The 12,009-nt window shown below is 36.9% G+C and overlaps 1 protein-coding gene across 8 annotated transcripts in view; it reads right to left on the reverse strand.

Annotated features, from left to right (window-relative positions):
• NAA16 (N-alpha-acetyltransferase 16, NatA auxiliary subunit) overlaps nt 1-12,009 on the reverse strand; it is a 67,297-nt gene that overhangs the window by 11,262 nt on the left and 44,026 nt on the right. For 5 of the 8 annotated variants that reach the window (XM_059041727.2, XM_067016999.1, XM_067016998.1 and 2 more), the window contains 3 exons: nt 9,973-10,142; nt 9,477-9,629; nt 2,799-2,927 (listed from right to left, as the gene is read on the reverse strand). In XM_059041727.2, coding sequence (XP_058897710.1) covers nt 2,799-2,927; nt 9,477-9,629; nt 9,973-10,142 — 452 coding nt within the window. Of the gene's footprint in view, nt 1-2,079; nt 2,221-2,798; nt 2,928-9,476; nt 9,630-9,972; nt 10,143-12,009 lie in introns of all 8 variants that reach the window. The other 3 variants (XR_010837348.1, XR_010837350.1, XR_010837349.1) reach the window with 1 other exon arrangement.

Below are 12,009 nucleotides of genomic sequence, written 5' to 3' on the forward strand. Positions count from 1 at the left end.
ATTTGATAAAGATTAAGATGCACTAGAAGATAAACTTATGAACTTCCTATGGTTTTTGATCTATCAGAAATCTTAGATCTTATCAAAAGTTTTAGAAATATACATTGTTCCTGTTTCAGATATAAATCAACACACTAAAATAATGAGAAACTAACCACCTGAAAAAAAAGGAAAAGAAAGCTCAATTCTTGAAAGATAAAATAGTTAAAAATATTATTCTGAACACAAGTTTACAGCCAATACTTTGAAGGTGGTCATTTTGTCTTATTTTTAATAAAACAAGTTCTAAACATCGGATTGGGTTGGACTACATAATCTTTATATATAATCCTAAAATCCTACAAAGGGGGCAAGAAGAAGGCAGAAAAAGTACTACCAGTGGGCCATTCTAGAATTCTAATGTTTCAAATCCGATTAGTAAGAGCATACAGTAGTATGTCCTAAGCTGAAAATGCCTTCCATGAAAGAACTCTTGAATGAATTCTTGAAGGGAGAAGGACTTAGCCCTTCTTGGAACTTATTTCTCTATTCAATGACCTCCTATTTAGAAGGTCAACTGCAAAATTTTATATCTGAAAGGTGCTCATTTCTTTACTAAAATATTTAAAACCTAGGCACAAAAGTAACTCAAACAGATACCTATTATATCTTTGATTTCTGTAATTACTCATAAATCCTTACAATTATACCAAGAATTTTCTTTTAGATTACATTAATTTATTAGAAATTAATTTCAGAAGCATTAATCAGCAAACATTTAATCACCCTATTTGTACTATACACTAATGTTTTTACACATAACCACTAGAAGAGTTAAGTCTTATAATATTTACTTTTTAGTATAAATTATTCACTTTATAAAGACTAGCTTACAAGTGGAATATGAAGGACCTTTTCTTACTTATCTGCTGCTGGTTATATTTTCAAGCACCAACAGCAAATCCTAAAGACACTTTGTAAAGTTTCTAGCAATAACAGTCATATAACATGACGAGAGCATGATGATTTCTACCATATTTTAATCTCTGATAGCCAATCATTTCCTCTAAGTTTTTTTCCTTCAAAAATACTTTCTACCAGTCAAAACATATTTCTTGAACTGGAAGTACAGCTGACCCTTGAACACCACCACGTGGACCCACCAATATGTGAATTTTTTTAAACAGTAAATACTACAGTACTACACAATCCACGGTTGGCTGCATCCATGGATACAGAACCATGGATACAGAACCACGGATACTTAGGCACCGCACATACAAAGGGCCAACGAGAAGGCACAGAGGGATTCTCAACCTCACACAGTGCTGGCACCCCAACGCCCACTCTGGTCAAGGGTTCAACTGCAGCAGTTGAAAATCACTGAAAACTCAGGGGAAAGCAAAATCTAAATGAAACTTAGTAATGGAATAGCTAGTAATCATAGTCTAACAATCTTCAAAAAATACGGAAAAGAATTAAAGTAGTACAGTTACTAATGTTAGGAGGAATGGATGGGACTAGAGCTGGGAAAGTTCATGGTGATCCCCAGGTGTTCAGATTTGACTTTCACAGAAAATCTGATAAATTTCTAATGATGGTCTTGCTGGAATTACTGGTCCACACGGGCCGAGCAGGCTGTTCATTCGGGAAACAATCTACCGCTCCCCGAGAAGGTCCTGGTTAACAAAAATGTCTTTCCTTAGTAACAAGCAGAATGCTTTTAGAATGACCATCATCTAGGAATGTCGAAACAAGCTAGTGATCTAGGTTTCGTCACAGAAATAAAAGCCTGATTTAAACTTAGAATGCTTGGATACTGCCTGAATATATCATCCAAAGGCTTTATATTTTCCAAGGAGATGAGAAGGATTTTCCCCAGCAATCCAGCCATCAAGCCCAGGCTTAAAAAGGAAAAAAACAAAACAAAACAAAGCAAAGCAAAAACTAAGCTATTTCTAAAAGGGCTCAGGTAGGATCCTAGTTCCAGTTCCCGACCAAAGCCACCCCCTAAGATTTAGCCTTCCTCTTGGGCAACCTCAGAAGTTTCATGTGGGAAAAAGGCCAAAGTGACTGCCAGAGTGCAGACATCAGGCTCACCTGACTACGACGCCTGTGGCTCTATACTGCGTCAGCTTGGGACAGTGCTGCCGAGTGACCCCCAGCTGAGGGCTGCTGAGGGCTGCCTCAGGGGTGCATTTGTGGCTCTTTTCCTCCTGTGGTCCATTTGGAAGGAGAGTGCTTCAGAGATGACAAAGAACAGGAAAACAAAAATTCACACACAAGGAAAAGAAAAGTCCCCTTACTAAGGCACATCACACACATAATCCTAGCAAGTAATAAAATAAGCTTGCAAACCAGCCACACATTGTGTACAAAGTGCTGAATGTGAGAACAAATATCCTGGGAAGACAAACTGGAGAGAGGCTGACTATAGAGCAGATCCTGACATAAAGAGGAGAGAGGTGGCCATCAGCTCGTGCATCTTTCTAGGCTAGAGATGAAAATCAATAATGGCCCGATTAGGGAATAGAAATTTTGAGTATATGTTAATAACAGCAACAATAACTTACTAATCTTTTCCTTCTTCCTTCAGGCAAAAGTATGCAGACATGTCAAAATCATAACCATTTGAGGATCAAAAGAAAGCAATCATTTATTCACAACTTCTGAATGTTTGAAAGGCTAAAGATCAAGAATGTTTTCACAATGAATTTTCCAAAGTAGTTATAAGAGGTAGATGATCCCATGTAGAAATCTACCAGCTTTTTTCGTCACCTTACAGGTGAAAAAATAAAGCCAAAACTCTATTAACTTACCCTTTCTACTTCATGGCATTTTTTCAAAGCATCCCCATATCTTCCCAAACGCTGATAAGCTGAAATGCATTCTGTTTGAAACCACATACACTGCATTTCATTTAGATTTTCCATGGCAGATGTTCCTTCCTGAAATGGAAGCAATCATAAATAAAGGAAGCAAACAAATAAAAGAGATCCTAAAAATCTCACTTTCTCTTTTACAACTATGTCTACAAGGATTATTATGACAATAAATAGCATTAACAAATTATATAACAAATATATCAATGTGCTTCCAAAAGGCTCCTATCAACTTAAAATTACATGTCTTATTTTCCAGCTATATTGAGATATTCAACAACCTACATAGAAAAGACTGCAGATTACTGAAGCTAAGTTTTAAACACCAAAGCTTTTACTTAATCTATTTAAGACAATAATCCTACGAAGCACTGCCTACCTTTTGTCTATTAAGCAAAAGCTACTTACTAAATCTTTCCTTGCCAACTTAGGATCACTGTTATTTACAACATCATTTTCAAATCGCTTACTAGTAGTTCCAAGCCTGCTTTTCAGTTTCCCAAGTCTCCTCCCTCCACGTCAGGCTATCAGTTGTCACTTCCTTTGTACCCATGTGTCTGCTTCTAACAGCATGTCCTGTTCCATGCCAACTCTTTGCAGTGGGCTGACAAAACCAAATAATGGAATTTATTAAGAATATTTGTTAACTCAGGCTCAGTGTGTATTCTAGAAGAGTGTAAGACACAGAGTACCCAGTTTCAGCACAGGGGCACTGGAGTTTTGTCACAATTTAGAATAGTTATTTAAAATATACTTTATGTGACCCCAGGAAAGAGTAAAAATATGGGTACATTTATATAAGTTTAATATTCACTTTTCTTTCACACCTACTGTGAGTTATCAGTTCAATTTTCAGAATTCAAGTATAAAAACCAGTTATCTCTGGGTAAAGGAAATTATGGTGGTATCTTACGTCATCTTTAGGGCTGCATATATATTCCATTTTTTGATGACTACATATGTTTATAAGAAATCTACATTATTTTTCATTTCAAAACTTTACTAACTAGAACTTTCCAACTTGCATCAGCAACTCTACAAATATTCTAAACTGTGAAAAATCTGCAAGAAGGGAATATGAGCACTTCACTGACTTATTGCCAAGCAGATATAAACTGATTATCAGAGTCATTAGCAATTCTCCTCGCCCAGTTCACTGTCATCCACCATACATTAGGGACACGCTTGGCCAGTGAAGCAGTACGGATACACTAACAGGCTCTCCATACGGCACAGCAACTTGTCAAGAGTGGATGATCGGAGATGATCGGAGATGAGCAAGCTGAGCCCCAGACTTTGAGGACTACTCTCCTCAAACAGCCAACCTTTCCCCTTCTTTCTTCCCCGCCTTTTCAGACATATCCTAGTCGGCTGTGATTTGCTGTGTGGGTGTTTGTTTTGTTTTACACCAGGGAATTTCTTTAACTTAAGAAGTTTTATATACTCATTTCTAATTGTACTTTATTTCTAATCTAGCTTGGCCTTCCAGGTGGTACTTTTCTCTACAAGCATCACTGTGTTTACATCTACTCTTGGACTTTCTTCTGATCTCTAATCTTCAAAATTGTGACACAGTGGAAAGGGCATTGAAGAGTTTGAGCCCCAGTACTACTGACTATGTGACCAAAGATGATTCAAGTAACCTCTTCAGAGCCTTAATTACCTTACTGTAAAACGTCATGTGATTTTACATGTGATTAGGTGCTATATGAACTTAAACAGTACTACTATTTTCCTAATTTTATTTTTCTCTAATACCCATCATCCTTTTTTTAATTGATACAGCTGATGTACAATAATTTGTTATAGGTGTATAACAGTAATTCACAATTTTTAAAGGTTATACTCCATTTATACAGTTATTATAAAATATTGGCTACATTCCCTGTGTTGTACAATATATTCTTGTAGCTATTTACTCTATACACAATAGTTTGTACCTCTGAATCCCTTACCCCCATCTTGCCCCTGTCCCCTTCTTTCCCGGCCCACTGGTAACCACTAATTTGTTCTCTACATCTGAGAGTCTGTTTCCTTTTTGTTATATTTGCTAGCTCTATTTTTTAGATTCCATATATAAGTGGTATCATACAGTATTTGTGTTTCTCTGTCTGACTTACTTCACTTAGCATAATACCCTCCAAGTCCATCCATGTTGTTGAAAATGGCAACATTTTATTCTTTTTTACGGCTGAGTAGTATTCCATTATATATACATATATACCGCATCTGCTTTGTCCATTCATCTGTTGATGAACACTGGTTGCTTCCATATACTGGCAACTGTAAATAATGCTATGAACATTAGGGTGCATATATCTTTAGAATCAGTGTTTTCATTTTTTCCTGGATCTATACCCAGGAGTGGAACTGCTGGGTCATATGGTATTTCTATTTTTTCTGAGAAACCTCAATACTGTTTTCCACACTGGCTGCACCAGTTTAGATTCCCACCAACAGTGTTCCCTTTCTCCACATCCTCACCAACATTTGTTATTTGTGGTCTTTTTGAGGGCAGCCATTATGACAGGTGCGAGGGTGACACCTGATTGTGGTTTTAATTTGCATTTCTCTGATGATTGTGGTTTTAATTTGCATTTCTCTGATGATTAACGACGTTTGAGCATCTCTTCATATGCCTGCTGGCCATCTGTATGTCTTCTTTGGAAAATGTCTATTCAAGTCTTCTGCCCATTTTTTCATCATGATGTTTGTTTTCCTGATGTTGAGTTGTATAAGCTGTTTATTTTGGATAGTAACCCCTTATGGGTCACATCATTAGCAAATCTGTTTTCCCATTCAGTAGGTTGTTTTTTCATTTTGTTAATGGTCTCCTTTGCTGTGAAAAAGCTTTTAAGTCTAATTAGGTACCAGTTGTTTATTTTTGCTTTTATTTCCTTTGCTTTAGGAAACAGATTCAAAAAAATTGCAATGATTTATGTCAAAGAGTATTCTGCCTATGTTTTCTTCTAGTTTTATGGTTTCCAGTCTTACATTTAGATCTTCAATCCATCTTGAGTTTATTTTTGTATATGGTGTTAGAGAATGTTCCAATTTCATTCTTTTACATGTAGTTGTCCAGTTTTCCCAGCACCACTTACTGAAGACACTGTCTTTTCTCCACTGTATATTATTGCCTCCTTTGTTGTAGATCAATTAATTAATCCCACACCATAAGTGTGTGGGATTTATTTCTGGGCTTTATTCTGTTCCACTGATCTATGTGTCTGTTTTTGTGCCAATACCATTCTGTTTTGATAACTGTAGCTTTGTAGTACAGTCTGAAGTCAGGGAGCTTGTTTTGGCTATTCAGGGTCTTTTGAGTTTCCATAAAAATTTTAAATTATTTGTTCTAGTTCTGTGAAAAAATACCCTTGGTATTCTGATAGGAACTGCACTAAATCTATAGATTGCCTTCAGTAGTATGGTCATTTTAACGATATTAATTCTTCCAATCCATGAACACAATATATCTTTCCATCTGTTTATGACCTCTTCAATTTCTTTCATCAGTGTCTTACAGTTTTCTGAGTACAAGTCTTCTACCTCCTTGGATAGGTTTATTCCTAAGTATTTTATTCTTTTTGATGTTATGGTAATGGGATTGTTTCCTTAATTTCTCTTTCTGATAGTTTGTTGTTAGTGTATAGAAATGCAACAGATTTCTGTATATTAATTTTGTATCCTGCAACTGAATTCATTAATGAGCTTTAGCAGTTTTCTGGTGGTACATTTAGGATTTTCTATATATAGTATCATGTCATCTGCAAACAGTTACAGTTTACTTTCTTTCTAAATTGGATTCCTTTTATTTCTTTTTCTTGTCTGTTGTGGCTAGAACTTCCAATACTATGCTGAATAAAGGTGGCAACAGTGGGCATCCTTATCTTGTTCCTGATCTTAGAGGAAATGCTTTCAGCTTTAGAAAGCATTTAGAACATTACTGATGTTCTGTCTGAATGATCTGTCCATTGATGTAAGTGGGGTATTAAAGTCACCTACTATTACTGTGTTACTGTCATTTCTCCCTTTATGTCTATTAATATTTGCTTTATGTATTTAGGTGCTCCTATGTTGGGTACGTATATGTTTACGATTGTTATATATTCTTGGATTTACCCCTTGATCATTACCATCATTCTTGCTAATACTCTGCACCACCACTACATCTGCCACTTTGCAGTTACTGTTGCTCCTATGCCTTGTGAGTTTTAGAAACACTAGTTTGTAACCTACTACACAATGGGTTTTAAAGAGTCTACCTAGGGCATCCCTGGTGGCACAGTGGTTAAGAATCCGCCTGCCAATTCAGGGGATACGGGTTCAAGTCCTGGTCCGGGAAGATCCCACACGCTGTGGAGCAAATAAGCCCGTGCACCACAGCTACTGAGCCTGCACTCTAGAGCCCGCAAGCCACAACTACTGACCCCACATGCCACAACTACTGAAGCCTGCGCACCTAGAGCTCGTGCTCCGCAACAAGAGAATCCACTGCAATGAGGAGCCCGCACACTGCGACAAAGAGTAGCCCCTACTCACCACAACTAGAGAAAGCCCATGTGCAGCAATGAAGACCCAACGCAGCCAAAAATAAATTAAAAATTTAAAAAAACAAGAAAAAGAAAAAGCTCTTTTACAATGAGAGAGAAACAACAAATGGTCTATAAGTAGTAGCCTTTAATGAAAAATTAAACCTATATGTGTATATGTACATCACATGCATAGAACATACGTTGTTTCTTTCTCATCATAAATATATACACAACACAGATATATGGTATACGTATGTGAGATGTGTGTGCATGTGTGTGTCTGTGTGTGTATGAATGACATACCATTTGTCAATACCAAGTAATGTCAGTCTTAAATTTCTGGGTAATTTCATGGGTAAAAAATGATATATTGTTTTTTTCCCCTGATTACTAATGAAGGTATCTTTTGGCCATTCCATATTCTACTTCTGTGAACTAATTATTCATCTCCTTTGCCCATATTTGTATTGTCTCATCTTTTTCTTATTGAGTATTGTGTGTGTGTGTAATGTTTCTATGACATCATTCTTGCAAGTAGTTAAATTTTCACAATAAAAGTTCAAGCTATTCTGTGGCTTCTAAATTATAAGGGGTTTCCATTAACACCCAGACACAACTAGAGTCTAGTTAACATTTAAACAAGGTGGTATACTGGTGCTGTATTAGTGATACATTAGCATCACAGAGCACAGTGGTAACTTATTTTCATCCTAAACAACTTACAAACACCAGCACTGAAGCCCTCCACTTTGTATGTAATGCACTTGGAGATATAAATTATTTACTTTGAAGTACCTTAATTAAAACTGGGAAATCAAACTTGAAACATGGTTTTCTCATAATGCCTCTAGGTTACATTCAATGTGTAACTATTTCAGCGAATTCTTTGGCTTTCTTTATAAATTCTTTTCTTCTTATATGAGTTGGAAATATCTTCTCCAATTCTATGGTTTGCCTTGTCACTTTGCTTATAATTATTTTTTGTTATACACTATCTTTAATTTTGACATAATCAAGTGTATCAATTTTACTCTTGTATCTTTATGTGTTTGGTATCTTAAGAAATGTTTCCTACCTTGAGCCCTAAAGATAAACTTCTATGCTTTCTTCTTAAAGTGTGAAAGGTTTGCTTTTAGATCTTTAATCCACCTGTAACTGATCTGTGTGCAGTGTAAGATAAGGATGTCATTTTATTTTTTTCAACACAAATTAATAATTATCCAAACAACATCTTTTCATCTCTGATTTTTAAAGCACCTCTGATACATACCAAGTTTCCAAATATGTGTGAACAGTTTTCTATCCTGTTCCATTAGCCTCCTTATATTTTTAACCATAAACATGTACTGTTTTTACAATAACAGAAAGTCTGTGTAGAAAAGGATATGAAAGGATGGTGAAAGATGAAACAAAAGGAATAAATGTTTAGCCTAACGATTTGAAAGAACTTAAATTCTTAATGTCACAGAGACCAGTAGTCCTCAGAAGTTAGTTCTACAGAGAAAGAACTCTCTGAGCTATTATGAAGTTAACACACTGTAACTGAGAAATTAAACAGCAGTCACAAATTACTAGTGAAACAAAAGAATAAATCAAATCTTGCATATAAGCACTGAAGTATGGCATAATGCTTATTTCTGTATAAAGGTATTTTGCTCCTGTTATTACTTTTTTTCTTTTTTTTTGCGGTACGCGGGCCTCTCACTGTTGTGGCCTCTCCCGTTGCGGAGCACAGGCTCCGGATGCGCAGGCTCAGCGGCCATGGCTCACGGGCCCAGCCGCTCCGCGGCACGTGGGATCTTCCCGCACCGGGGCACGAACCCGCGTCCCCTGCATCGGCAGGTGGACTCTCAACCACTGCGCCACCAGGGAAGCCCTGTTATTACTTTTTAATCATTTCCCACCAGAAGCACATGCACATACATCAACCACAGTAAGAAACCATACTTAGGATATGAGCTAAACAAGATTAAAAATTAATAACAAAAGTGAATTCTTAGGAACTTCAGCAGCAAACTTCACACAGCACCACAGAACTTAACTTTAATTTTACTAACTCAGACAATGACATGCTATTTCCTACCCTTGTAAACTTGGAGCACATTTCCTCTGCTTCTTTTATCATATTTGCTCGAAGCATATACTTTGCACATTTGGAGTTGATGAATCTATCGGCTGTGTCTAAAGACTGAGCTTCATCCATCCACTTGGCAGCTTCTCTGAGATTACCTATATGCTTTAAGAAATGAAAGTATTAAAGAAATCACTGTTTATGATTAAGAGAATATGGGTACAATATAATGGAAAAAGTTCTTAAAGACCAATTAGAAATCTGTTACATTTCTGTCAAATTCATCTAGAAATCTTTAGATACATTACAATTCATATTTACTAAGAGCTGAATGAAACTATTAATACTGACTATACAACTATATAACATAAAACTCCTTAGGATTATTAGAATATTAGGAATAGGTTATCAGGGTGGCCTAAAAGTTATCTCTACACGGAAAGAACTCCAAGCATTCTTAAAATGGCCAAATTCTTCAACTACTCAAAAAACATGACAAAGATTTTACCTTGTAAATTTTTGCTTTCATATAGAATAGTTCTATTAGAGTTGGAGTACTAGCAATTGCAGCATTAATATAATCCAAGGCCAGAGAATACTGCCCAAGTTTATCAAAGTGCTGTGCCAGGAAATACTGAACCCAGAGGAGTGTCGTTGGGGGTTCTGTCTCCCCATTCTCTGCAATCAAACAAATATAAAATCTTTACAGGGAATGAGGCAAAGTAGAGCAACTCACATACTTTCTTTCTCCCAATGCATAGTGAAATTAACTATTATGATAAGCAGTAAAAATCCAGCAAATATGACCAAAGTTCAACAGAAAGAGATACGACTTCATGTCATAAAGTTCAAAAAGTAGCAGCCAAACAGAGAAACAAGATGCTGGTTTCATAGGCTTCTACCCATACCTCACTCCAAAGAAACAGTTTGGGGAAAAGGAGTAAATCAATCTAACTCTACGAATTCTCAGGCTGAGAGCATAAGGCAGCAGGACCAGGAAAAGTCAAGGAAAATAGCTTGAAGAAAAGATGTCGCTAACTACCACTGCAAAATTTCCACAAAGGCAAGAATGGCCAGGGCTTACTTAGCATTGTAAGTAGGCCTCGACACTACATTAGGGAAACTCAAAATTGAAGGGTATTAGGAGGACACATTCTTGACAGGATGGTCACACAGAATCAGCAGAGCTCTATCTGGTTCCCCATTCTATACACTCAAGCTTACAGAGGGGTAGATATAAAGAAATACCAAGCTCTCAAATGGATTTCAGAAGGGAAGACACACAGGTATAAAACGAGGTAGAAAGAGCAGAAAGGAGAATTTACTCATGTGGCATGAGTAGAAAACACAGAAGGTCTCCTAGACTAGATGACCAAATGAAATGACAACAATGAAAACACACAGATTAGCATAAAATTAAAACACAAATAATAAACATAGACAAAGAGCCAAGAATTTATCTTGCTCCTCTCATATAAACTATATTTCAGGAGAAACAAATATTTGATGAAGAAAAGTTCTTTACTTGGGATTGACAATATATACACTAATATGTATAAAATAGATAACTAATAAAAAAAAAACTTCTCTATAAGAATTCCAGCTAATAAATGCAGAAGGAATGATGATTAGAATGAAATAAGGGATGAAGGCAACGATTCTCAGTGGCTGCAAAAATCATTAGGTGAGTGGCCAATGAAGAACTTTTAATGGGCAGATTAGGCTGACAAACATCAAAACCCTGATCAATCTTAATATCACAAAAAGAGAGACAACCAGAATGTTTTGTGCCTTCAGATGTGATATAACAGGAAGTACAAAGTGTCACATATGAAGTATTCACATGGAACCTGAATCTAATCAAGTCTGTAAATCTAGGGGAATTGCCTGGCGGTCCAGTGGTTAGGACTCCACGTTTCCACTGCAGGGCACATGGGTTCAACCCCTGGTTGGGGAACTAAGATCTCACCTGCCACACGGCAATGCCCCCCCCCCAAAAAAGTCGGGGGCTTCCCTGGTGGCGCAGTGGTTGAGAGTCCGCCTGCCGATGCAGGGGACACGGGTTCGTGCCCCGGTACGGGAAGATCCCACATGCCACAGAGCGGATAGGCCAGTGAGCCATGGTCGCTGAGCCTGCGCGTCCAGAGCCTGTGCTCCGCAATGGGAGAGGCCGCGACAATGAGAGGTCCGCGTACCACAAAAAAAAAAAAAAAAAAAAAGTCGGTAAATCTAACTCGAACTTTTTAAGAAATATGGATGACAGCAAATGTATTAAATGATACCACGAGAAAACAATCAGCCAAATTCAAAACATGGAATGTTCCACAAGACAAATGACCTTTTGACAAACAGGCTTTTTTTTTTTTTAAAAAAGGGAAAGGAGTGGACAGTACTGCTCAAGATTAAAAGAATATCAGAGACATAACAATCAAATGCAAAGTGTGGACCTTTTGGATCCATATTCAAATAAACCAGTTATACAATTTTTTAAATAATTGGGAAAATTTGCATGCGGACTGGTACTGTGGTATGAGAGTTAATTTTG

The sequence above is a fragment of the Kogia breviceps genome, chromosome 16 (genome assembly GCF_026419965.1).
Source record: "Kogia breviceps isolate mKogBre1 chromosome 16, mKogBre1 haplotype 1, whole genome shotgun sequence".
Taxonomy (NCBI): Eukaryota; Metazoa; Chordata; class Mammalia; order Artiodactyla; family Physeteridae; genus Kogia; species Kogia breviceps.